The following is a 27,882-nucleotide window of genomic DNA, read 5'->3' as shown; positions in this document are numbered from 1 at the left end:
GCTCGGATCCTCCGTTTAACCGCTCGAAGCGTCGACGAGAAAGTTATAGAAAAGTTCTCCGCGAACGGTCGAATCCCGAGCCTCTCCGTTGGCCGGAGGTGGGCGAAATTCGGGGACGATAACGCGCGATCGCCTCCCATGAATCCAAAGGCGTTAAGCCGCCCGATTAATGGCTCGGGCCGGCGGCGGCGCCTGCATCCGAACGTTTTTTGCAGAAATTAATACCGAAGGGATCGATAGACGGTGAAATAGTACTCGGAGCCGGGTCGAGCCCTGCGAATCTTCCCGGCCGACGGCTATTTTCCCCGAATTTCCGTGACAAGCCTCCGCGGCTTATCTCGCGCGCTCGACGCCGTGCACGCGCGAGTAATCGTTAACGACGCTGAAACATGCCCTGCCTCAGAGAGACGTCTTTTTACGTTTAACGAGAGCGCTCCGCGAAAAACGAGATCCGTCCTCGACGTCGACGCGTAAATATATCCTCTTATAGCCGCGCGACGATCTCCTTCCGCTCTCATTAGTGGCCCGTAAAACGTGAGCCTCTCCGCGGAGAATCCGAAAAGTCGAACGAACCCCCGAGTGGCGCGTTCCGTTTCGCTTCAACGTCGGCGAGCGCCTCCTCTCCGATCTCCGTTTCTTCCGACCTGCCTCGAACGAGTCTCCGTTGAACCGAGGTTTCCAACGGAGATCGCCAGCGAACGAATCGTGTATTCGTCTCGCGCGCAGGACGGTTTCGTCGGCGATCGGTGCTCGAAGGGCTGCACGGACGAGGCGCGAGGACCATCTCCGCGCGGAATCGAGCCGAATGTCGCACGCTTGGACATAGAAAATCCGACACACTTGGCAGCCGTCCGAGCGTTTGTTTCGCGAAATCCATGCAGGAATTCGGAGGCGACGCGCGCGCAGCTGCATCGCGTTTAATAATCCGAATCTCTTTAATCTTTCCGTCCCGCGATCCCTCTGTGCCCCGGCTCTTGTCGTCTATGCCCCAATTAATGCGCTCGCTGTGCACGCCGTACCGTTACACCCGTATATTTGCAAGTATAATATAATACGTATGCCGGGCGAACGGAGGGGTGCAACGAAAGTTGCGAAACCACCGGAGGATAGCAGATTTTTCACAGCCGGTCCGACTCTGCGTATCCGATAATTCGACGCGGTCGATCGCGTTCCTCCGCGTGTTCCCCGCGTCTAACGGGCTCGTCGGCCAGCTCGAAAATTACACGGAATTACGCTCGCCGCGTTCGCGTCCGGGATTTCAACGAGCTTCTCGAGGAGGAGGTCTTCCCTTCCGCTGAAAGTTCGCCGGCGGTCGAGGAAGACCTTTCTCCCGCGATCTTTATCGCGAGAACTCTCGCTCGTCCGGTGATCTCGAACGCCTCCTCGTCAAACCGGCTACGCGAAGATTCGAGCGGAGTAATTATCCGCTCGGCGACGCGATCCGTCGGTTCCGACGCGAGTTTAAACACGCTTCGCGATCGTGTTTCACTCCGGTTTACGTTTCGTCTCGCGACGAAGTTAAACGGCGAACGCGGAGTCTCGACGAGAAACGCGTCGCTGCCAAAAAGCATTGGAGAGCCGGCCGTCGGCAGTTTTCCAGCTCCGATTCCGCTGACCGCTGCCCTTGGACGGCGCTGTGCGAATTCAGCGGACGCGAGGGAAGGAAAGATCGATGGGAAATGAGAATAACGTACTTATCCTTGACCTTCGATCGATCATGTTGCCGCGTGGATGAACGTCGCGTCGCGTCGAACGAATTCGGCACGCGACACGCGACGCGTTGTCACCGTGACTCGTCGAAACGCGGGCACGTCCACGAATCTCCGGCGGAGCGTCTTCGTGCGGTCGACGAAATCGGGAACGCTCGAAATTGGTCCCGAGCCGCGCGTTACGCGCTCCCGGCAGTCCCGTATTTCCCGTCTGCATTATTAATCCGCATCGCGCACCGGCTAATTCTCACGAAACTGTACAGTCTCCTGAGAATTAGTATACGAGTACTGTAACTTGTTAGACGATAACAACGTCGGTGAAAGAACAGCGAGAAGCGAAGCACGATAGCTACGATTTGGGAAAAATAAAAAAGGACATCTCCGAATCGTTGTTGGCAAAGGTTAAATGATTTATACGAAAATCGGGACTCTCATCCCCTATACACCCTACTCGACTCTATTCTCTCGCCGGATCGGAACTGCAAAAGCGGTTTAATCAACAATCCTCTAGCATCGATTCTATCTATCGTCGATTCGAATCGTTTTTCTCTGGGGCGTGCTCGACCGACGATAAAGCGTAGCGCGACGTATCAACGTGACGAGTCACGCTGCCACGTTGCTTGGTTCCCGCGAGTTAGGCAAATTTCATTTGCCGGTTGCACGGGTTGACGGAGCATCCTGGGTATCTGTCGCATCTGCACGCGTGGCGCTGCGGCCCCCGCCTCGCGGCGGAGGACATTATGCAGATTGGATGCCAGACAACCGACAGAGCGTCACGGGTATCGATGCACGCGCATGGATGCACACCCGACTCGTCCGCGTATCGTTTAGCGCTGCGCCGAGCAGCTTCGATGCGATATCGGGAGCACGAAGCGACTCGGCCCAGGACCGCCGATCAGCGAACAAACGTTCGAACGAAAGTTCGCGATCCGACATCCGGGAACAGGATCGCGAAACGATTCGACAGGCCTCGACCGACAACAAAGTTGGAAACGCGCGTACACGGTGGAACTGATTTACTCTCGGGAGCAAGGTTGCCCGGCCGGAGCTGGCAACGCGCCCTTCCTTCGGCCGCGAAACGTTGCCGTAAAGGTTTCGAGTTTCGACGCGGCACCGACTATTTACCGGAACCTGTAATCGATTCGAGTTGCCCGTTCGCAAACACGGGGTCATGCAAATTTCAGTGGGAACACGCGGCGCGCCAGCTGCTCGAACCGCGGGAATGCGGAAAAACGAGTGCAACGGGAACGGGGTCAAACAAGACAAACGTTTGCCCAACCGTTTCTGTTATTTTCACGGGCGGCCCGGCTCGATACGAGTCAACTCATTTCTTCCCGTTGCGTTTGCGTTGGGCCAGGCGTAACGAAGGGGAGTTTGCGGCCGCCTCGTTCAACCACGCGGGAAAAGTCGCGGCCGTCGAACGAAGACGGAAAAATTCCGTCGTTTCGGTTCAACGGCGGTCCAACCGTCGGTCCGCGTTTTTAACGACTCGCCCGAGAAGAATCCGTCTCGTTAGCGTTGCTCGCGCTTAACTTCTGTCGGATAGGATTACGCGCGTAACGATGCCGCTCGCGACTCCCGGTATTCTCGGTCTCTCGAACGACCCTTACGGCGAAATCCGTCCGCACCGACGCGTGGATAAATTTACGGCACCCTCGATAATCGATCGTTTTCCCTTCCCGGCGACGATGAAAGCCGAACGATCGTCCGTAAACGAAGCAAACGCGGCTGTGATCGGCGCCTTTCGCGACCCGCGCGGATAAGATCTCGAGTAGCCGGCTCTTTTATCGCGGCGCGCGCTGAAAGGCGCCGGGAAATCGAAAAATCTTTCAACCGAAAGAGAGCGAGAGCGCGAGGAGAGATACGGGAGGCCGGCAGCGAAGTATCTCGAGGCGTTGCGAGCGATTCCGTCGGGAGAGGCACGGTTACGGCGAGGGATCGGCGAGGGCGTAATCTTATATGCCATTTCGAATATGCAATGCGGCTTTCGCGCCGTGCCGCGTCGTACATTTTCGCCCGTATGCGGCGCGAGGCCAATCTCCCCGCTGAAATTCCGAAGCTTATTGCCGAGAGAAGCACCCGGACGAAAGCGTATCATCGCGACAGTCACTTACGCGAAATCCACTTCGCGCGGAGGCGTGCTGGCGGAAATTAGTTTCGAATTTCAGGGGACTCGCGTTTCGCGGAACTGCGGCTCGGAAGTGCCCAGAGGGACACTGGATTTAACGCGTCGCCGACGATTACCGTCGCTTTAAGCGTTACTCGAGAACGATCGACGCCTCCGAACGAAACGCGTTCTAATAGGAAGAACGTGTTTCGCTCGGCTTCTCGGAACCGCGAGGAGACGCGCGCGAGCCCGGGTGCTCGCGCTTTGTTTTGACTGGTTGTCGCCCGTCGCAGGAGGTAAATACGGCGAGAGGTCACCCGATACCGGCGTACTCGTGTGTCGCGTTCAAAGGCCGTTTTCCTCGAGACATCGATGCGAGAGGCCTAATTCAATCGCGAGACGCTTTACGAGCCGTACAAAGTGTTCCCAGGACACTGCGGCACCGTGCTCGTTCGTCAGTGGTTCTTCCACGGGGAACAGACGCGATTTCGGCTTCGTCCGTCGAGCGGCTTTGCTTCCGATCAGTCATAAAGGTGCCTCAGTCTCGTCTTACTAAAAAGATAAGAGTCAGATTCCGCGACTCCTCCCGAAACGGATAGTTCTCTAGATAACGACGCAACGATAACGGAAATACGAACGCAGTCCGGATTTCCACGATTCCCAGTGCTCGACGCGTGCGACCGATCGAAGGCTAAGCCTCGACGCTGCGACTACCGAGCAGACGAATCCAGTTTTTTCAATCTTCCTATAGAATCCGCTATTGAAATTTTAATTGATTCGGCCCGCGTAACCGGTAAATCGATTTCTCTAGCAATCTCGAAGAAGCATCGGTTATCTTTTCAACGATCGTAATAGAAGGCTTTCGGAACGTATTTCCTTCGAGCCTTTCAAACGTATAGAATTTCTCGGTTTACGAGAACTGATCGAGAAACGATACGTCCCACGGATATTCCACGGAGACGGCAGCTTCGAGCGATCGAGCGAGTCGAACCGTTAGGTTCGTCGCCTAATCGCGGTAAAGGAGAACTTGCGAGGACACGGGAACTCGGCGCGATGTCGACACGATTAAGAACCACTGGTTCACGCACGGGACGCAGAGACGGAGCGGAGCGTAGACAGCGGGCCGGAGAGCGGAATCGATGAGAAGCGAATCGCGAGAGGCGGGCTCCCCCGTGGGAAATCAAACGCGCGAAAATTGTCGAACGAGCGATTCGCGGGGACGTACGTTCTCCACCGGCTTTCGGCCGATTCGGTTCCCGTCCCACCCCGGTGTTCTTCCGTCGGTCCGACCGATTTCGGAGCGCGCGCGAACCTTCGACCCGGAGCTGCGCGCGATTTTATCGCGAATTGGCTGTCAAACCCCTTCTTTTCGGCCCTGTCTCCCCCCTCCCTCGCTTTGTAAGCGTCAGCGGCGGTTTACCCGCGTCCGCCGCGCTTGCTCGATCCATCAAACACTCGACAGCTTATCGACCGACGTCGAAATTCCATTTTTTCCGTTCGTCCCCTCGCGGCTTTCCCATCCGATTCCCGCGGGCCGAGCACTTAGGCCGCTCTCGCGCGACGGTACGTCGACCGGAAGACCCGGGGAGAAACTGACGAGAAGGCGAAACTTTTGGGAAAACGGCCAACTCCCCCGTAGAGTTTTCCCTCGGTTATTTTTGCCCGGCGAGCGGGATACATGCACGGTTAGCGTACGCTCGAGATAAGGCCACTAAAGATAAGTAGAGTTTTACGATCTCGCCTCGGAGAGCGGATGGGATTCGAGGCATAGCATACATTGACCGGGGAACGAAACGACCGAACGGTCAACGAACAAAGGAACATTCGATTTATATTTATATCGTATTTACTTTAGTCCGCGGTACACGTTGCTCGGGGGGAAGCACGGTTAGGCGCTCGTCGTCTCCCGCTCCGCGGACGAATAAACGATGAAAGAGGACTAAGTGGAACTTACCGGGAGAAGATCAATTCGAGACGCGCGAACGAGATCTCTCGCGAACGTTTCGCCGAGGTCGGTCATTGATTCGTCCGCTAATTCCAGCTCGCGAACGAGAGCGACGAGTACCCTTTCATTCCGGCTGCTCGTATCGCGAGAGGCGTCGCGATGCTCGCACAGAAGCTGCGGACGCGCCGAAATCACCGGCGCTATCTCTCGGCCCTGAATCGAGCGGCTCTTAATTAGGAAAGAACGAGAGACGGCCGGAATAAAGCTGTCGGGCGAGCGCAATTTCTCGCGGTGATATTAAAAGGACGCCTGATAGCCGGGACGGGCCGACATTAAGGGGACGAGGAACGCGAGTATCTCGGCCGAGAGGCTGGCACGCCACGGAGAAAGGGCCCCCCTAAGCCGCTTACGTCTACGCAGTCTCGAGAAACGAACCAACCGTAAGCCAACCGTGAGCCAACCGTGAGCCTCGTTCGTTCGAGGTAAGCGTCGCACCTTCCTCGGGCTTCCGTCGCGCGGAACACCCAGCGAAATTAGATACACGCGACATCGGTCCACCGAGCGCGCGTGGATTACGCGTGCTTTCGAATCTACACGCCGGATTTAACCGCGATTAACGTTCGTTCGATTAATCGGATCACGCTGCCATTTAAATGTTCCTCGATTTCTGCGCGAGAACGAACACGCGCGTGTTCGAACTAACGAGGAAAATGATCGAAATGCAATTTTCAAAGCACGGCATTCCAGTCGAAATGTTTTCTTGTAAGTTATCTTGTAATGTTTTCTGTTCGAGCAGACCGTCGTTACCGAACAAAGCGTCGAACGATTTCTTATTTCCTTCGAATCGCCAGCGTCCCGGTTGGCGCGCGTTTAAATGCTTCTAATCGCCTCGCCTCTCGAGCCTCGTCGAGAACGAGCGGCCCGAGAATCTTCCGAAACGATTACGGGCGACCGTGACGAGTTAAACGGAGCATCGTCGATTCTGCCTCGAACTATCTTGGCTATCGAGACTCTTGAAATCTCGGTGGCGCCGACAGCTGGTCGAGCGCGACGCGTCGAACAGCGGTGAACCGCGATGCGAGGTATTTCGACGTCACGAGAACCATCGAACTCGACGGTCCGTGTTCCCTGATTAATGACCGGTCAGAAACTTTTCGATTCGCTTTCGTCCCAACGAGTCGCGCGCTTCGTTGCGCGGCGATAACGAGCGAATCGCAGCCGAGCGCGAAAGGAATTGGAGAAGGAGCTAGGATCGAAATCGGAGAAACCGAGAAACCGAGAAACCGAGAAACCGAGCCAGGAAAAAGAGAGCGAACGGAAGCGCGCGAATTTCGATAACGTCGACTCGCGGCGGGATGCATCGGGTTTTAAACGATTGACCGTTTACCGTGTTAATTGCTCGAACCATGATGCCCGCATTTACAACTCCAATTTCGCGCAACAGTGCGAGTCCGTTTCCCGGCGAACGGTTTTCATCGATAAATTCGAAACTCGATGCCGCGCTGATTAAACCGGATAGGGTTGATTATTCGCGCTCGGTTTCGATTTCTCGTCGGACCGAGGGCAAAAGCTTTTTCCCGTGCACGTGCACGCGCGCGCCGAGACGGGATCGGCCGGGGCACGAGTGCGCGTCCATCGGACGAGGGAAAACAATAGCGGAAAGACAAAGTGGTTTTTGAGTCGACGTCGGTTGCCGGCCAAGCGGAGAGAGAACCGGAGAGAGGGACGGAGGGCGGGAGAGCTGGAAATCCATTAGGAGAATGACGGCGCGGGTAAAGTTTGCGGACGGCAAACGAAGAAGAACGCGGGTTGACACGCCGCGTTAACCTTCGACGGAGCCGGCGACCGATGACAACGTTTTATGCCCGGAAAACGAGCGCGGCCCGACCTTCGCCGAGGCATTTTTCGCCGCGAGAACCTGGCTGGCAGCCACTCGCGAGCTGGAAGCGGATCGCATTAGCCGCGTAGTAAATATTTGGACTCGACATCGATCTTATCGTCGCTATCGTTTCCGAGCGGGTCGGAAGCTGCGAAGTTCCGCGAGCGTCGGAACGGTCGCGCCAGCCTTGACCGGCAACGGGATCATCCGACGATAACGCTGACCGACATACGCGTCCGCCGCGTATACCGCACCCCGCTCGAGCGTATAGATCTTGGAACGTTGGCCGGAGCATCCGGCAGCTCTTCCTAAATAGATCGAGTCGGGCCACGGCGGGATCGAATATCGCCCAAGTATTGTGCGAGGGAAAAGGGGTCGAGGTAATGCACGGACTGATGCGACGTCATCGAATTTCCCATCGATCAACGTTGCGTCGGCGAGAGACGCTATCAACGGTTAAACGTCGCCGCTGAAAACCGTATCCCCGGGTTCGACTGTGTTCCCGCTGGGAAAAAGAACGCGCGGCGCGCCGGAAAAATCGATGCGCCGCCGCGAAATCCGTCGAAATTGCGGGCACGGTACGAAACGAGTGCTCGTTAGAGGAACGAGGGCCAGCCGGAAAGCACCAGTCAGCAAATAAGGAAACTCGTAACGCGCGCCGCCGGAACAGCCACTAAAGATCCGGATTTCGCGCGGGCGAGACCGGGATTAGATCCGAGATTTGGCGCGTATCCGAGTTATTTCAGCCAAGAAACTCGGCCGCTAAAGGGCTCCGTTTACCTAACGATAACCTAGCCCGGCCCGCTCGTTAATTCAGCGATCCCGGTTTTCAGCTGTTCAGCTGTTCAGCTTTTCAGCCTCGATAACGCGGCGCGCCTCCTCCCTCGCGATCCTTTCAACGAGCGGAGTTTCGCCTTTTAATAACCACGCGCTTTTTCCCATTTCCACCTATTCGCTGGAAACCTCGACGCGAGTCGAGATTCCGCATTTCCTTTCTCCCGTCCCTTTCTCTTCTTCTCCTCGTTCCTACGCTCCTCGACGCGTATTCGATCCGCGCAGAGTTTAGCCTATCAGAAGTTTCGCGAGGTTAATCGAAATAATTCGATGTCGGCGCGAGGAAGGGAAACGTATCGCGCGCGTGCAGAATACGAGATCCTCGCGGCTTCCAGGGGATCGTTAAGATCCCCGCTGTATGATTGAAGGGAGCCCCGGCCCCTCTCCCGGTAAGCCTCTTACTTTATTCAGGAACAAAAATCGCGAAGCCGCGACACCGTGAAAGGATATCGCGAAGCCACGATCTTTCCCCCCGAGGTTTTTCAAGCCATTACTCTCTCTCTCTCTCTCTCTTCCTTCTTTGACTCTCGTGGAAGCAACGGAAGTGCACTGCATCCGACCGTCGAGGGAATTAAGGCTTTAACAACGGGAACGAGGTACGGAGCGGAGAGATTTACGAAGACGACCGAACTCGGGCCACGAAAATCGAAAGGAAACTTTTTCAACGGTCAAAGTAATTTTCCCTGCTAAACGGAAACTGAAAAGTCGTTTGCGATCCGTCTCTCTCTCGAGTTTCTCGCGACTCCTAAATCCAAGAAAACCCGATTCGTTCGATAGCTCGGGGAGAAAATTCATTTCGAAATCTATACGGAAAAGTTGCGAACGTGGGTAACGCGACGGTCAAAGCGGTAGTCGTTACCGTTCCGTCGCAACTTTCCGGACGCGAAGCCCGGAGGCTGGTTTTCATTTCCAACGCGGCGCCAACTCGAATCTAATGCGGAGGTGGTCCCGTCGCGGGCCAGCGTATCGTTGGAACGGCGGGTAATTATCTGCCGCCGCTGCGTCACGATCATTAAAGAGCAAACTTACCGTGGGAGAATGGAAATTCAACTCGGTCGCTGCCCCCCGAAAGTCTCGGCGCGAGCGTACAATGTTAACGCGGCTAATCATTCACGGGGCACGCTCCTTTTCAGCGAGAGTTTCGAAAACGAAGTCCCGAGTGATCAACTTTGATTCGATACGATCGATCTACTTGTTGACACAGAATCAGCCCTCGTCCGGTTGTGCCAGCAGTTACGCGACACCTCGTGGATACCTGTTGTCGCAACGTTTCAGACGTCGGAGACGACGGATTTCGGTGGCGCGTGGTTGGATTCGGGAAGCTTCCCGAACGGATTCGCTCGCAACGCGTAGGCAGCGGTTCGGCGACGGGTCGGCAACCATTCCGACCCGCCTTTAAAATAATCATCGATCCGCGCGGCGAATTTAACGAGCACGCCGAAAGTTCATCCTTGTTCCCGGCGAAGCGGACTCGTTTGCGATCCGCGGCGGGAAATTCTCGGCCGGTCCCTCGGCGCGGACCGACTCGGGTCAGCCGGCCTGCATTCAATTTCCCGAATTAAGTTCAAATAGGAATTCTCCGGGAATTATACGGAGGTATGCGTCGTACCCGCAGTGCTTTCATTATGCGGAACGCGTCTCGCGACCTCGTCTTCCCACCGAATTAAATTATTGATTTCAGACCGCGACGCGCCGTAATCTCCGAGTGCCCGGGGCAGCGCGGATCGCGTTGAAGTGAGCGGGAACGCGCGATCGCACTGTCGCGCGATTAAAAACGAAAAACGACCGACAAAGAATCGGAAAGCGCGTTACGCGACGCGAGGCGGCGCGAGGCGGCGCGAGGCGGCGCGAGGCGACGGGACGCGTGGTCGGAGCAAACACGAATTTAAATCGAAGCGTTTCCGTTTGATCGGTCGATTCCATCGATACGCTGCGCATCGCGCTCGGTTGGTTCACCAACGCGGATCTACGTGTCTACGGATCGAAGCCGAAGCGCGACGCGTACGAAATTTTTATCCGCGTTTCCGCACCGCTGGAACCGGTTCGAATGTTTAATCCGTCGCTGTCGGCTTTGGAAACGCTGTGGAACCGACCGCGTGTACGTGCGACGCGCGTACACGTAGCTGCGCGCGTATGCACGCGGCCCGGAGAAGTATCGATTTGCGGAGAGGGTGAGGTATCTTAAAAAAAGGCGCAAAAGATGCCAGGCTTTTACCGAAAAGAGACGCAATTAACGCGCCATAATTAACGGCTTTTGACGGCGAGGAGGAAAAAAGGGAAAAGGGAATCTAAACGACAGGCATCGATGCGAACAGCTCGGCGGGAGGTAATTCGAAAGACCGAGCAAAGGAATCGTTCGGCGAGGATAACGTACGGTTATTCTCGCGTTCGGCAAACGACGGCAGCACCAGAGACGGGACGGGATGGGACGGAATGCCGTGCTGTGCGACGCGCGTGCAGTTCAAAGGCCGTTTCGCGATGGCGTCTAATGGCTGCGGCCGCGTCTGCGATACAACAATGGCGCGTTCATTTCCCGTGGAACGTCAAATAAACGTCGAGTTGCCACGGCCCGGAAATTCTACCGATGTATTAATTACACGCCACGAATCTCGCGCGAGCAGCTAATCCTCGAACACGGGGATAATCGGGGATAAACCGGGCCGCGAGACCTCCGGCTCCTCGAACCCGCGAACGCGACCGATCTCGAAAGTCGTATCGAGTCGTTACCCTCGACGGCCGAACCTTCGTTTCCGCCGTTCCGCGTTGTATCCGCGAGAACGTGACGAATTAATGAAAAAAAGGAGCGATCGATGGTATCGGGAAACGATTTGTGGCGGTCGAACGGGCGAGTCGAGTCGCTCCGCCAGTAGAGCCGGTCAGCCGCTGATCGGACGAGCTGTCGGCCCGGGACGTTCGCGGCGGAGAAACGTCGACTCGATGGAAAACTCGGCGAGATCGTTCATCGTGCTCGCTCGTCGTCGCATAGTTGGCGCGCGAATTGAATTCGGGGACGGGTACGCGGCAGCTACGCGCCAACGGGCAGCCGAGTAATATACGCGCGTCGGTATTACGAGCCGGCGGACAGGGACCAATTACCATTTTCCGAGGAGGCGCTCGTATCCGCATACCTGTATAGCTAGACGTGTACGTGTCCGCGTATAATAACCGTAATTCTCTTACTATTGTTCGCGGCTGGATCCACCTATCGCTATCAAATCTTCTTCGTTGATTAATCGCGACGGCGGGGCCGTTTCAATTTCTCGGTAATCTACGACGAACGACCACGGACCTGACAGATCCGGATCGAAAGAATTGATTCGTTCTCGGCATCGACGTTCTTATCGCGGCAATGGGATAATTTTATCGAAGCAGTCTGGAAGATCACCGGTGGCCGCTCGTGGAACGAACGCGTTAAACGAAGCCGGCTGCTCGTTTATTTATGAGAAACAAACCAGTCGGAATTTCGCATCCAGCTCTGTCTCGAATCTCGCTGACGGATTCGACCGTCGGAAAGTCCGTCGAGCGGGCCTTTTCCAAAGGCAACCAGACGTACAAATTGACCGACGCGGCGCGGCGCGTAATCGGATGACGGAGAAGAGAACGCGGAGGGAAATACAATTAGAAGTTTCCGGCGTTGCCCGCGAGTCCGGACAACGGTTGCGGCAATATTAAGCGATTTAGATTTCTTAGGGAATTACTTGTTCTCGCTGTCTTCGCGCGAACGAAAGTGTCGCGTCGATGTGAGCTAGCCGAGACGGCAGTGCATTTGCTCTTTCGGAGGCAGGACGGAGTTGTACGCCTGTTCCACTGCGGCCCGTCGTGCTCCACGCCGGGAAGTGAGAGGACTTTAGAGGTGGACGGTTGAAACTGGAATTTACTTTGTTCCGCGTAACGTTCTCCAAGAAAAAGTGACCGCCGTAATCTCCGTCGCTTCCCATATAATAACACCGTCTCGCAGCCGGTTAACGCGAATCTCATTTCCGGGGAAGAATTACGGAAATGTCCCGCTTCCCCGCGAAGCTAACGCACGCCGAAAACAATGCCAGCACGCCGCGAGAAATACGCTTGTCGGAATCGTTAATCTTGCCAGCTGATTTTAATCTCCTTCCGAAACCGATTTATTATCTCCTCGTGGCACTAAAATATCGTGCTCTTCCGTTCTTCCTCGTCCGTTCGCGTTTTCCTCGGCGTTAGCATATTTATTCCCGTGCTCCGTTGTTTACGAGAAATTTGCTGGTTTAACTTGTTTACTTCTTTCCGAGAAACCCTTCCAAGTTTCATAACGCGAAGGAACGCATTTGTAAAAGTTTCCCTCGGCTGTTGTGCATCTTCCAGCGAAGATGCCCTGTGTAACGACACGAAAGCCGCGTGTATATACGTGTCTCCAGCGTTCTTCTTTTTACAGGCGAACGGATGCACGGTTCCGTTGGCTTCCGCGGAACCTTTTGTAGATCCCGCACCGCGTTCTATTTCGACGACATTCAACGAGGAGAAGACACGCGAGGAAATCTGGGTATCGAGTCCCGAGACGCGCCGCTCTTCGCTTCTCGCTTTAAAGCGGAGGAAACGGCAGGCCGAGCGAGAACGTTCGTCTAATCATCGGTCGACTTGCAGCCGAGCATCGCGGAACATCCGTAACGGATATCGAGAGACGATCGATGCTGTAGCGAATGCGACGCGCCACGATAGATCCGAATGTTTGTTCGAAATACCAGCGGTTCGTCGAATTAATGCAAGATGGATGACGGGACGTTCATTTCGCCGCGACCGTATTAATCGTGTAAGTAATATAGATGGGTTGATTCGGATGGTGCGCCCGCGCGGCGGTATCGTCGCCACGGAAACAGAGAGAAATTAACGTAACGTAGTAATTGCCACGGCACGGGAATCTATCATCGAGCCAATTAAATCGCGCGTATCGCGGTACCGATGATTCCATTCCATTCCGTTCCATTCGATTCTATTCCATTTCGTTTCGTTTCGTTTCGTTTCGTTGCGTTCCGTTCCGTTCCGTTCCGTTCCATTATATCGAATTCAGGCCGGTTAACCTCGTAATTTGCGCAGGTACGTCCGCGATTCGAAAGTTTCAATTTTTCGATCGACCCTGGGAAACTGCGAGCGGAGAGGAATCGGATAAACGCGGCGGCCGTGGATTCTCGGTTATTTACGAGCCGAAGCTCCAGACGCGCCCGACGATAGGCGATATCGGATACTTCGCTAAACACGCTCGGAGGAAACGAATCGAATTTTATGTAAGCTCTGCCGAGACCGGTATCTATCGGGTGTAACGGGAGCGTAACGACATTGGCCGGACCATGGAGCGTCGCAGCAACTTTAACCTCGTTAAAGATAACGCGAAAATCAAGTTAAACGAGCCTCACTATTTACGCCTCCCGACCGAGGCCGACACGCTCTACGCTACTCTACAGAATGCGCTTAATTGCAGACCGGCCCGCCCCCGCCCCCGTCTCCCTCTCTCTCTCTCTCTCTCTCTGCTGCCCCTTTCGTCTCCGTCGAATCGCTCTATCCTCGAAGCGTCGCTCGACGGATCTTTTCGTCGAACGTACCGTCGCGTTACGCTAGGCGTGGACCGATTGAATTCGTCGATCTTCGACGAACCGTGAGCAAAAGTCGTTCGATCGATCCCTTTCGCCGGAACAATAGAAACGGAACCGAAAATTAGCTAGAGCTCTTTGGAGCTCCTCGCCGTGTCGCCTTCGGCCACATCCGACTCCTCCGCTCGCCTCGAGTGTCTCGGTCCACTCGAAACTGTCTTGGCCAGCCACGATTTTTCTGGCCATCCTCGGGGATCCTCGGGCCGTATTTCGCCACTCGCCGCGGACGCTCTCGTGGATGATCGTCGATGGCCGTTGACCATAGGTGGTCTCCGAGGCCGAATAAACCTGGCGCGTCCTGCTCGAAACGAGCCGCGGCGCATCTCGGTTCGACCAGGCGACCGTGTCCGCTGGCTATCGATTCGTTTCAAAGGAAAAAAGTATCACCGTTACACGGCATTAATACGTTTAACGTAATCCGCGGGAAGCCTTCGTTAACCCCGGGCAGGAATCGTTCGCGCCGGCCTCGACGAAAGCGGATATCTTTGAGGGCGTTCCGCGACTCGGCAAAAAATCGGAACGCCACTTGGACCGGGCGGATCAACGACAGGAGGAAACGACGGCCGACGATCCGGGAGGAGAAGGAACGAAACCGAAATTTCTTTTCGCTCGGTTTCCCCTCGGCTCGCGTTCCAGATTTCTATGACGCGTGCAGCGTGATAAAGTACACTCGACTCGGGCTCCCTGTCTCTATTTCTCTTTCTCGCCGCTGCCTCGTCGCGTTTGTCAAGTTTGTCAAGTTTTTCGAGTCGCGCGGCGGAACGGTTTTCCTTGGGATTCGAAAATAATCCACCTAACGCGACCCACATACCGCGCGCGCCTCTCGGCTCACGGCTCTTGTCCCCCTAACGCCTCGACTAATTGAAACGTAATCCGAGGGTAATCCCGGAGCTGATCCGCGCGAAGCGATTCTTTTTGCTCGTCGACGCCGATCGGCCGATCACGCGTCCGCGTTTCTCCTTCGATAGAGGACCGGGTCGCCTGCCGACCGCCGAAAGGAGAGAGATAGCGTGATTTCTCCGACTTGTCGCGATCCGCGCGGAACGCCGGTCCGGGCCGCGTCGTTCGCTGATTTTCCACTCGAGACACGCGAACCGTTCGGACTGGAGCCACGCGAACGACGGAGACTAACCTTGTCTGGCCGAGTATCGGGCTCCGAACCTTTACACCCGGCAGAACTGTTTTCGCGTCATTTGCGAAAGCTACTCGGAGCAAAAGTTTCTTTTCTTCGGCGAGTACTCTCGAATACTTTTCAACTTTGGCCGATATTGGACTCGACTCGGCGCTGAAACTACCGAGCTCGAGACGACCCGTTTCTCCTTTCTTCTTCGACGACTATCGAGGAGGCGCTCTCCCGAGGAAATTTACGAGCGGACAGATTTCGATGTTTTTCGAGTAAAATAGAAAACGGTCGACCGCGCTGCTCGATAGCCCCGGCGCGTCGATTAACTTTGCATCTTATCCGATTCGGGAGTGTAGCCTGGCCTGGCGCGTAAAATGCGGGTAATTGGTAACCACGGGCCGGCTCTAATAGGCTCGGCCGGGCCGAGGCGGATGGAAGAGAATGGACGGTCTTTCGCGTCGGACGTGCCAGCTGAGCGGCCGATCAAGAGGATTGCGCCTGGCCACGCGGAATAATGCACCGGTATGAATTATGTGGCTGGTCGATCAGACATTTGCCGCATTATCAGCCTCGTTCGACCAATCGCTATCATCCGCGGCCGGAGGCTCGGTTAATGGGAACTCGATTCAAAGACGTCGACGGTAAACGAACGTTGCTCCGACGCACCTGGCGCCCCTAATTGAATTGGCTGTTTCGACGGAAAGAAAAGGAGGAAACGAAACTAAACTGTACGAAAGGAAAGCGCAGGGACGAAAAGGTAATCTCGATCTTGTTCCGGCCGACGTATCGAGCGAGTATTAATTAAGAACCCCGACGGGATAAGACGTAGACGAAAAGCGATCGGTCCTAGTTGGAAAGTTCAGCTGCTCGACGCTTCGGGAACGATAAGAACTTTCTCGCCGGCTTGTCTCGAAATTCGAGTTGCTCGCTTCGCCGTGGCATTAGTCAATTATATTATTCATGATAGATTACCGTGACGCCGAACAGCGTGGCGCGGAGTTGCCGCCTACCTGCGACCATAACTCACGCTTGTCGGAAAATTCCTTAACGCTGAAATCGGCGAGAAACCGGCGATCCAGAGTGGCGCCCGAGCTACAAGCCCGTCCGCGGCGTCGGCTGCCCGTGGCTGCGGGGCGCCGATGTTTCGCCGACGTTAACCGAACAACCGGTACCTTGATCCGCGACCTTGCTCGAAGCCGCGAAAAATCATGAAATACGGAACAACGCGCGCGACGAGCCCCCGCCCCTGCGAATCAATAATTCAAAGTTCCGGGCTTCGCGGATCCCGGATAATAATTCAAACCCATCTTCGGCGACGTTCCGAGGCCAAGCAATTTACAGAAGCGCGTCAAACATTCATGGCGACGACGATGCGCGAGCTACCGGGACGTCACGGGCTTTTTCGGGAGAACTTTCCACCTTACGTTTTCTCGCGTGGTTTAAACGATCCCGCGTTCGAGACAGACGGATTATCGGGTAATGTATTCGATCCAACGGGACACGGCGGAATGCGATAATGGCCGTTAATAACCATCGAATTGTATAAAAAAATAAGTGGGGAAAAACGGTGCGGGTTAAACGGTAAAGTTGCCGTGCGGCGGGCGCAATCGAATCGTTTCGATATTTGTAAAGAGGTCAATTGAACGGTTACGAATCGCGGGCAGCTCATTAACTCGCGATTGTTCCGCGCCCCGACCACCCGGCGCCGCGGCGCCGCGGCGCGCTCAACGATATCGACGACGCGTTTGCTTTCGTCGATCGTTTTTATCGTTACACGAGCCTTGCGCGCATCAGAGACTTGCAGCGGCAACTTCCTCGTCGAACGTTGCGCTCGGAATTGTTCGGTAATTGCGATTGATCACAGTGGACAGCGGAACGGTTAGGTCGACGCCGATCAAACGTCTATAACTTTGCCGCCGCTCGATATAGCTCGATGAAATTCCGAGGAGTCGATCGTCACGAGAGTCGTTGCGTTGTATTCTTCGTTTAAACGGGACTCGAACGCCGAGAACTTTCCGAATGCTTCGCTTAATAGTCATTAACGCAGAAGTTCCGAAAGTTTTCAGGAATTTCTTTCGAAGCACCGAATTGTCTCGTATCGAAAAGTTTGCGCGACAATCGCCGCGCCGCCGCGTCTGGGAGAAAGTTAATCGCATTTCCCGTGCAAGGCGCGATCCTCCTCGATTCCGCGTTGCGCGCTGGCTCGGTAGAAAATCCAGCAGTTAACGAAAGATGGAGGATTCGCCTTCTCGTCGAATAATTTGATCAAAAATCGATTTAGAGGGAAATTCGCGCGGAACTTTTCCATGTCTACAATACGCCCGCGACCTTTAATATCCTGCGGGCGATATCCTTTTTCTCGTCGAGCAGACTAGCCTTTACGTAAGAACGACCGAAGAGTGCTCGCCGTGCTCGATAGTTTTTGCCGACAGGACCGTCGACGCGACGAGGAGAAATTACACTCTCGCGAACGGTGAACGTTACAGAAGTTTCCGAGCAAAGCACGGCGAACAAGCATCCTGTGGCAAACACGAACAGGCGAAACGTAACCTGACCAAAGCGAGACGAAATTAGACCGAGATCGAACAGCTTTCGATCGATCCTCGGACTCTCGGATCGTCCTACGCTCGGACCGATCCCACCCTCGCCGCGTTTCTTACATAAGTAAATGTGGGCGCATCCGTCTAGGTGGTAAGCCGCGTTAAAAATGAGCCCCGCGTTAGACGAGAGACGGAAACGATTCGTTATCGCATTACGAGACGTCATCCGAGGAAAATGGAAACCGCGGCAGCGTTTCAGGGAGAAAAAAGTGGACCCGTCTTCTTCCGAGTACTCGGAGGAAAATTGATTTCCTCTTCGCGGAAAGGAAAGCGATCCGTGTTATTTCTGTGTAGAGTAAAAATTCCTCGAACCACGGAAACGCGAAACGAAGCGAAAAGTCGTTTTATTATCGCGGCCGCCCGCGACTGGATTCGAAACGGACCTGGCGCGGTTTAGGGAAGGTTTCTTCGCGGTTTCTCTCCTCGAGAAACAGAGAAGGGAAGAGATTTTTGCGGTTCTCTCGACTTTCCGCGGTTACCGATTGGTTCGATTACGCGGCGACAGTCGCGATAGCCGAGAGCTCCCTTCGGATTTCTATCCCACGCCGGGAACGCGGCGAGCAGCGTTGACCAACGCGACGAAGATAGAGAGAAGCCGTGCTTTTCCATTTCCCCCAATTTCCGGCGAAGAGCTCGGCGTTAGAAAGTTTCCACCGTCACCGGTTCGACCGTTCGTTATTGCGGAATATCGCGAAGACCTCGCGCCGGGGGTGCGGGGAGTTGAATCGATCGGAAACTAATAACTTATATTGAACTTCGCGAGGGTATCCAGTGGGCGACGCGCGTAGTTTCGGGGATATCGATGCGGCGACGACTGACACTGCCCGGAAAGAAACCGTTTCCCTCGAATTTCGAGTCGTCGTCCTCGCGAATTGTCCGGTGACGGTATCACGGTGATTATACAGATTTTCCTAGAAAAACAGTTATATGCCAGCTCCTTTGCGTTCCTCCGACGGATCGATCGAGTTCGGAAATTGAAAAAGCAGCGAGTTCCGGGTAATCGCGTCAGTAACGTTCTCCCTCTGTTTGCCTCTCTGGGAAAGTGAACGCGAAATATTAAATTCCGCGCGGTCCGATATATCGGTGATGAATCTCTTTGAAGGGGCAAGAAATTGCCGGCAATAATTTGCTCCCTCGGCGCGAAATTGGAAGCGTTTGGATCTACCGTTGAATCGGGGCCGTTAATTACGGATAAACGAGAAGAAGAGTGACGAGGCGAAGGGATTCTCGTTGAAAGTAATCGATTGGCCTCCCCTCGAATCGAGTATTTAATCCTCGATCCTTAAAACTGTTTAAGACGGAGGGAGCCTCCGCTTCGCTTCGCGTGGCGTCGCTTCGCGTGGCGTCGGAACGCGGGCGCGCGCTCATTAGTCGAGCTAATGGACTTGTCTCCACTTACCTGTAGGTAATGAAGGCGAAGACCAGCGCGACGAGGGACAAGCTTCCGCCCAGAACGACGATGAGACTCAAAACGCCGTCCTGATCGAACGAGCTGCCGATTCCCGTGGAAATTCCATTAGCGAGGCCGCCGTTCGGTTGGGGGTACCCATGGATCGCTCCCGTGTAAAGCGTCTCCATTTCTTCGCTACACAAGCATCTGCGAGCGCAAACGAGTCGAAGCGTTTCTTAAGTGAGTTACGGCAGCGAGGCGTGCTCCTTTCCGAATCGTTCCTAAATCGTTTCTAACTCGCTCCGAAATCGTTCCGCGAAAACAGGGCGAGTCGGGAAACGCGGCCAGCCGATTGAAAGGTACGCCTTTAAAGGTGTATCGTAAATAACCACGAACAGCGCGAGAGAACGGAACGGAACGGAACGGAACGGAACGGAACGGAACGAGAGCAATATTCTTTCGAGCTGTGACACCTGGAAAATAATTTCATTTGCCGCGTCGCGCCGCCGCGCCCCGGAAAGGCAAATTGAAACAGGTCCGGTAATTTCCTGTAAAGAGGCGAATCAAAATGGCGCCCGGCACCAGCGACCGCAAATTGCGGCCTCCCCCGCCCACCCCCTTCGACGCAAATTCCGAGTAATGCACTACATTTCCAGCTGTCGCGTAATCACCGTTAGCCAAGCAAATTCCACGGTTAATTGTCGCGTCGAAGGGAACGTCGAACGTTTCGCCGGGTTTTCGCGTTTGTCGCGTCCTCCTCGGCACGCAGAAATTCCGATCGATTCACCGATCGAGCGAATTCGCGTGACTCTGCAACATTGAACGTGGATCTCGATCCCCCAACGGACACGCGACTTCTAGTTTGTTTCGAGCCGCAGCTACGTTCGAGTATCAACGACACCGTTTCACGATCAAAGTTATCGTCCGAACACGGTCCGCCGCGTGTCTCGCCGCTCAGAAGTAAGAACAGTCGAAAGAGGGACGGTGATTTTTCCGGGGGAACCACGTCGGCCGAGCACGGCTCGCAAATAAGTCGAGCGATCGACAAACTGGCCGGTCGTTGTATATTTTTCTATCTGGTTTTGCGCATGGATTCGGCACTCGTTAAATATAGTGACCTTATCGCCTCGGTTTCCAGCTCGATTCACGAGAACGCTCGGTAAGCCGTCACAAACGAACTGCCGGTACCGGTGCCGCCTGCCGACTGATACCCGATACCTCTTTTCTGCCCGTTAATGGTCCGCTAATGCCTCGATTCACGGTTTGCCCGGCGTTTACCAGCGGAAAGCGTGCGCTACCGTCCCAGCGAATCACACGCGAAACGGATAACGCGTCGAGGAAGGTTAACGAATTTCCTCGCGGCGCGATACGCGCTGGAAAGTACCTTTTCTTCCGTTCCAACGTCTCTGCCGTTCGACGAGCGAGTCGACGCAAGCCGATATCCTCGTCCAATTAACTCTGGATTAGCTCGACTCGGTGTATCGCGCGTGCTGCCTCTCCAAACCGGAACAACGTTTGTTAACGAACGCGGTGCGGTTTCATCCGGGACTCCCGCGTATTTTTCTCCGATAGTTCCCGCCAATTTATCGCGATATTCCTTATCGAAGAGTCGATCGCTGCGAGGTATATTTCTCGAAGGTAAATATTATAGTACCACGAACGCCGAGATGAATGAGTTTTCCATCCCGCGGATACGCGTTCGATCGTTCGTATAGGAGTTTAAACGCGAGTGTCTCTCTAGGTTAGTCGCGTTTCCAACGGGTCCCGCCGCGAGCACGCGACAGTGTAACGAGAGTGCGAGGATATCGAGGATAAAAGTACGAACGAACGAGAAAGAAAAGGATACTCACCTCACGAAAGGAGAGGTTCGGCTCGTCGAGGAATATTCGGAAGAAGGGATCGCGGAACGACGCCGCGAGGCATGTCAGATTCGGCGAAGCGTCCGCCACGTGCCGGCGAACACGTGCTCGAGGCGAGAAGACGGGAGCGACGAGTATTCGAAGACCGTGGTGCTGCTCAAGCGATGGATCGACGCACGGGACCGCGAACGAAACCGCGCCCCTGAAGAAAGGGGAGCTGCGAAGGGAACCGTCGTGCCCCGTTCCTCGCGTGCACCGCACACGCCGCGAACATCCTCGCGACAGCGTGCTCCGGCCCCCCCTCCTGTCCTAGCAACCGCTGCTCGGCTATCGCTCTTGTTCTCCTCCTCGTTCTCGCTCCAACGATCGATCTGACGAGCGAAGCTAACGCGCGGTACGTATGCACGATCGCTTTCGTTTCCGTATCCCTCGAACCCCTCCCACGAACGCTCGCGACGAAATACGCGGTTGCCGCTCGCCTCACACGCTCGAGATTACCGGTCGGTCGACTACTCGCTCTCCCATCTCGGCCCGATCGACCACCCGTTCGATTCGCTCGAGATTATCGCCGCGATCGATTACTCGCGCCGTCTCGTTCGCGATCGGAAAGTCGACGATTAGCACGGAAATTGAAAACGCACCGTCAAACGGGAATCGTTCGTTGTCCGACGCACCGATATCTCAATATCTGTCCGGGAGCAGCGTTCGAACGATCCGATTGGCCACGCGTGAACCACGGAACCGTTTCGTCGACGAAATGTTCCGTCGCGCCGATGGCAGTCGGAACCTTGGAAATAGTTCAACGGTGTTCATTTGAAATGCGGTGCGAGAATTCGGAACGAGGTGTACGCCTCGTCTCGTTACGCGGAATGCGGATACATGGCCAACATAGGAACCGAGCGCGAAGAAGAAATTAAGAGGGAAGCTTCACGCGTGATCGTGTACACTTCCGTTCGTCGGAATACCACGAAAAAGGAACGGTGTACATGCGAACTGGTCGAGCGACGCCGCCAAACTGCGAGTGAAATTTGTTCGCGCTTAAGTCGCTCGCGCACTTCGAACCGCGCATGTACCCGAACAATTAGGTACCGAGAGGAACCAATTCTTTCTGATTCGCCGAAACTCTCCGGGGGCGTGTAACGTCCGATTTTGAACGGTACGTAAAGATTTCGTCACGCTATAGAACGTTGGTCCTTTGTCCACGCCGGAAATATCGCGAACGAACGGGTAGGGACATTTCGAAATGCGAACTGTTAGTCGGTCGCGTGCGAATTCCGGAACGCTTCGTTCTCGAACGCGTTGGACCAACGATCGCTCTGTTCTGTTGCGATGTATTATTTTTATTCAATTGTCTGTTATCTGTTCATCGCTCGTTCGTGGATATTAATGCTAGAACTGAACGAATATAGATAACCAGACAAATTTCATTAGATAGATTTGAATTATTTAGGACTCGTTTAAAACGCTGTCCATTTGAAAATAATGGAGTCGTTTGCGGGCGAAATAATGAATCTCGGACAATCGATTATCGAGAAGACTTATTTATCGATATATTAACCGTTACCGTGAAATATCTGACTTAAATAAACAAATTGAAGCATAAATCTGTTCACATATAGCTGCAGTCCTTTATTTCTTTAGAATAAAGCAAAAGGTAAACCGCGTAACCATACTGTTCGATAAATCGATTACTACGCGCGTGTCGAATGTCAGTTTTAAATAAGTTTTGATATTTTAATGCAACAATTCTGAACGAAAATGTCCTGAAATGGAAACGATTCTAACGAAAATAGCGAAACTGTCGACGATTTCGTTGCATTTTATAGTTTCTCGAAACATCGTTCATCGGCTGAGCATGAGATAATTAACCGTTTCGCGAAAGGTAGTTTTTAATATGTTCATACGTATTTACAATCGCGTTGGGATAGGAAATCGAGAACGATTACGAGGGAAATCAGGTAGATCGTTTGAAAAAGAAATCTTTGCGAAATTATAGAAAATTAAAGTCTAATTCTTAGCTATAAAATATGTATTCGATGGAATAAAATCCAAGTGTTAATTTTACATACAGAGAACAACTTCAGATCTACCAGCGAGTAGAGACTTTTGCTGTTTTTGTTGATTTGTGCACAGTTGAAATACAAAATCGGTGGCATGTTCGTCGTCCCAATTGTCATCGCTCGTTTATTCCTGGTTCTTGCCAATATTCCCAGACACGTTGGAACGAACGATTCTCGATAAAATTACAATTCCTTTTGTCAGCTTACAATTACGTAATATAGCGTAAGAGCAATTCTCAAGTGGCGACGCATCGGACACGCGTCTTTCCCGTCATTAAGTTAGTTAATTTACAGAAATTTACATGCATATCACAACAATTATATTACACATACAGTATGTCAACCTATAGTTCCTAGTGTTGAAGCTTTTGGTATAAGACACAGTCTCCCGGAAAAATAATCCCACCATTTTGCTATCATTGACAGTATTTATTGGTGTGTCATTCGAGACGTCGATCGTGCCTAACATATAATGTTAACGAAACGTTAAGAGAATTTTTCTAAAAGGGCTAGACTTCTTACACCTGAAAACCTCGATAAGAGGAGCTGTATGACACCAGACTCGCGAGAGCCTGTAACTTTTGAACGAGTCAACCTGTTAACCAGCTGATACTTTGACCACGAAAACCCCCATCGTATCACATGATACACATGAAGTTGTAACGCATGTACCTTGATACAACCTAATTTATACCGTTGTTGTTATTACAATGGAACTAAGCTGAAAAGTTTTTTGAGAAATATATAGAAAAACATAAAGAAATGAAAAACAATCGAAGGAAACGAAGGAAACATAGATCAATAGAAATGTCGAATTAATTTGTTTTTCCTAGTTAACAGGTTAAGAAACGAGAAAGATCAGTCTATAGGACTATAGTCATTTGGTAATTCTATCTCGTGGTACGTCTCGGCGATCCATCCAAGTAAGTATTTCATTTTCTCTGCCGTTTCGTCCGATGCTTTGAAATCCACCATGGCTTCCGTTAAGCAACTCGACAGATGTTTCAATATAGGCTACAAGCAAACAGAAAAGTATAAATATTTTCATTTTTCATATCATTCTTCCAATGATTTATATGACTTTATTACTCGATCAATTAATCGATTAAGTTAAACGTTTAAATCGATGAAGCTCGTTAACTGGAGATAACCAGTAATTTTCTCGTCGGAGAGTTCATCTACAATTATTTATAGATTTTTTTGTTTTAAATACGCACTTAGTAGGAGCACCTAAAAAATATTTACCGCGGGCCAGTCTTGTCTAAACAACGCTACACACTGATCGCTGAAACTGTCGATGTCTAGAATGTCCTTTGCCATTAATCTCTTAATAAATTTTCCGAAAAATGGCCATACGTAATCTTTTTCTGGTTGCGCCAATAGCATAACATTCCGCGGACTAAACATTCTGTATATAGGAGAATCCGATTCTAAGGCCTTCCAACGACTCATCGACCACACTTTAATGAATTTGTCTTGAACCTTCTCGGTGAACAGATCACTCCGATAAGCAGCTGTAAATGTAAAAGAACCCTGATATATTATCTTCGCGGATAGAAAAATCGATAACTGGATAACTGGTAAATCTGTACCTAGCAACAGAGCAAAATCTAAACTGAGAAAATACAAAATTTTCTCAGGACCAGCTAAAAGGTCGGCCCTTTCGGTCAACGTTTGATAAAGGTTGTCTAATATCGTTGTGATTGAGGTCATCGTTATGTAAGATACTCCAGCATTATCGAGTATATCCCACATAATCTCCTAAACAATTTCAATGAACGAAAGTATCCTTTGATTTTTAGCTTAATCAGAAAATATTTCAAATACACGTATTATATATACGTACTCTTAAGTCGTCCATGATAGTAGTTGGACTGATAGCATTCGGATTATGTTTTTTCTCTTGAACAGTATGCAATGGTGAACTATTCTTGAAAAATCTATTTAATTCCAATTCCATGTCTTTTAAAAATAATGAATCCACTATATAAGATTGTATCCACTGATGTATACGCTCAGTAGCCAGTCTCGTTGCGATTTTCACACAAATTTCTTTAACCGACGTTTGAGAGTCTTCTGCCAACAAAGATTCTATAGATTTAACAACACGCGTCTCGCAAATTGTCGGTATAGATAATTCGCATTGATCCTTCAGTTCCTTGGACATATTTGCAGCTAACATATTCATTTCACCCAGTACGGACGCCTGTTAGTGTTATATGATTGTGATTAAAATAATATATCGAATGCAAGAGAAATTTATAAAAGAATTTACAAATGACCTTGAAATGGGAAATATTATTGAACAATGTTTCTTCTTCCTTTTCCGATTGTCTTTCGCTTTGCTTTTTCTTCAATATTTTCCCAAAGTTGTTCAAGTTTGCTTCTCTGGAGGACGTCAGTAGAGTATTACATATATGTTTAATGCAAACCGAGGCGACCCTTTCCGATACAAAATCAACAGTTTTCCAGGTAGACGCTGGTTGTCCGTGAAAAAATGCTTTCTCTAGTTGTAACTAAAATGATATGTTCACAATGTAATATCGTTCATCAAATTTTCGTATAATTCATAAGCTTACCTCTAAGTTTCTTACACCTGTGCTTTTAGTAGATTTCAGTAATTGACTGGAAACGGGAGTAATGTGCTTATTCGAATTGCAATTGTTCGAATTCATTTTGGTGTTCGGTATTGGTACTTGTCCAATTGTAGGGCAGCATATACGTATAGTGTTGTCATTAATGATATTTAACTTGTCCAAATTGCATTTGCTGGATGCCACAGGATCTATCGATTCTCCTAACAATACATATTTTTGCACATAATGTTTATCAAGCTGCTCCAAATTTTTTAATTCTTTGATTTTGCATGCCTTTTGCCACGAAGGATAGAAATCCTTTGGAAATTTTGGTAGATCAAATAACCAACTTAAAGTAGACTTCAAGAGTATCGCCGTTTGCCTAGGAATGGTAGTATCCGGTGCCTTAGAATCCTGATTGTTTACAGCTTTGTATATGTAATACAATAGCTCTAATACATGTTTATAATATGGTAATCGAAGGGTCACAGTATCCATCATAGCCAAATATTTTGCTACCCAGGGCACAGTTAATGATAATCTTCCTGATGCTATTGCATTTTGAAGGCAGAGATGTAGATGTATCGTTGGTAACATCTGAAAAAAGAGTGTAACATTAGTTTCAGGTGCTAATAGTATAGATATATCAGACTTAACTATACATTAAATGTATAACTTACCTTACTTCTTATTTCTACCTGAGTAGCTATTAAATCTTGAAAGTTACTTGATTCTGATTTATAAGGTATAGACATAATAAGTCCTAAGATTTTTGCAAGAAGTCGTAAACTGAATAAACAGGTGCTAAAATTTTGTTGTGTTTGTTCATCGACCATTGTTTCTATTATAAATAAATAATATTTAAATATTAAAAAACATCCAAGTATAAAGAAGCATCTAACCAGTTACTCTATAAAACATATCAATACCTGAATCTTCTATTTCACTCCCACTGAACTGGGTATCGTTTAATTCCATTATTTCATGAATCAAACAGTTTTCTAAATGAACATAAAAAATTGGATTAAAAGCAAACAATATGAAGTCTTTGAAAAATTCTTGAACTCCTGGAAAAGATGGTTCCATGACTTGATTTTTGGAGGGTTGTGGAGTTACTAAACGTTTTTGAAGTTGATTCAGCTTTTGTGGATTTACATGTTTTAAAGCTTTTAAAAAACTTATACTTTCAGCATCTTCTTCCTCCAACTAAAAAGGAAAAGGTGAAACAATAGAATAAAAGTACATATTTGTCATAAATTAGGGGAATATTTATACCTACCTGTAGTCTTTTATGTACACATGAAATTAAAAGTTGAGATTTAAACAATCTTGCAAAATGATAATAATTTATAGCATCATTGTGCAAAGTCAACATACTTCGTATTTTACTTCCTAGAGCTATCTGAAATGTCCATCCTGGTACTGTATGATTTTCTTCCCACAATCTAAATATTTCATAAAATGCATCTCTTTGCTTTTTGAAAGACTGAAAGGCAGTTACGGATGGAAAGTTTTCTCGATTATCTGTATCTATTTGAAAGCAAACATTTAATTCTCCCATTGTTTTCTGATAAGCTAGAAAAAATAAGAAATATTTTCCATTATAAAAATTGAATTACTAACACCATAGTAATATAATTTTCTAATTAAAGTTAATTTTGGTTTAAATGAAATAAAATGATTACAGGCGTGTTTAATGAATAATTAATAAACTTTCCTTAAATTACATGTATTAATGAAATATCTTCTTTAAGAAATAAAAGTCTGTACTTAATGTAAATAGAAATGTTCAAATCCATGTATAATATTTTGTAACGTAACTTATTTAAACATATATTTTGATAAATGTGTTATATTTGGAACACATGTTCTCGCATGAAATATGTTAACATACTCGTTTACACTTAAATTGTCAAATGCATGACGTTGATGTCGACAGGTATACAAAATTTGTAGGTTATATTTACAATACACAATCAAATTTTCGTTAATGAAATAAAACTTGCACAGTATTGATACACGTAATTACAATCTGTTTACTGAAAATTAATTTAATTATCGTAGTATTATATTTTATAATAGATGCATATTAATGCCTTAATGCTCCACATCCGATCGTTGACGGCTTTCATATCATGATCTAACGGTATCCATGTTGCTTTTAAAAATACATTAGTAACAGTCG

The 27,882-nt window shown here is 50.7% G+C and overlaps 2 protein-coding genes across 10 annotated transcripts in view; both read right to left on the bottom strand.

Annotated features, from left to right (window-relative positions):
* Positions 1 to 22,066, bottom strand: part of LOC116424668 (adhesion G protein-coupled receptor E3) — a 47,233-nt gene extending 25,167 nt beyond the window's left edge. The window contains exons 1-3 of one of the 5 annotated variants that reach the window (XM_031971377.2): positions 21,053 to 22,066; positions 20,587 to 20,818; positions 19,212 to 19,409 (exon numbers count right to left, since the gene is read on the bottom strand). In XM_031971377.2, the coding sequence (XP_031827237.1) occupies positions 19,212 to 19,390 (179 nt within the window). In that variant the 5' untranslated portion in view covers positions 19,391 to 19,409; positions 20,587 to 20,818; positions 21,053 to 22,066. Of the gene's footprint in view, positions 1 to 19,211; positions 19,410 to 20,320; positions 20,567 to 20,586; positions 20,819 to 21,052 lie in introns of those variants that run through there. The other 4 variants (XM_031971378.2, XM_031971374.2, XM_031971379.2 and 1 more) reach the window with 4 other exon arrangements.
* A 1,001-nt stretch (positions 22,067 to 23,067) lies between these two features.
* dlt (codanin-1 like protein dlt) lies at positions 23,068 to 27,868 on the bottom strand. 5 transcript variants are annotated; one of them, XM_031971368.2, is made up of 10 exons: positions 27,468 to 27,868; positions 26,977 to 27,272; positions 26,627 to 26,903; positions 26,378 to 26,538; positions 25,701 to 26,294; positions 25,404 to 25,637; positions 24,968 to 25,327; positions 24,714 to 24,882; positions 24,367 to 24,635; positions 23,068 to 24,135 (listed from the first exon to the last, which is right to left on the bottom strand). In XM_031971368.2, exons 2-10 carry the CDS (start codon positions 27,256 to 27,258, stop codon positions 23,980 to 23,982), a joined length of 2,502 nt encoding a protein of 833 aa, XP_031827228.2. In that variant the 5' UTR covers positions 27,259 to 27,272; positions 27,468 to 27,868; the 3' UTR covers positions 23,068 to 23,979. The 5 variants fall into 5 exon arrangements, with proteins under 5 accessions (XP_031827228.2, XP_031827229.2, XP_031827230.2 ...); XM_031971369.2 differs by having other exon boundaries at positions 27,519 to 27,868; XM_031971370.2 differs by having other exon boundaries at positions 27,794 to 27,858.
* Positions 27,869 to 27,882: the final 14 nt, after the last annotated feature.

This window comes from Nomia melanderi, chromosome 5 (genome assembly GCF_051020985.1).
Source record: "Nomia melanderi isolate GNS246 chromosome 5, iyNomMela1, whole genome shotgun sequence".
Taxonomy (NCBI): domain Eukaryota; kingdom Metazoa; phylum Arthropoda; class Insecta; order Hymenoptera; family Halictidae; genus Nomia; species Nomia melanderi.
This window is presented reverse-complemented; position numbering and strand designations above follow the sequence as displayed.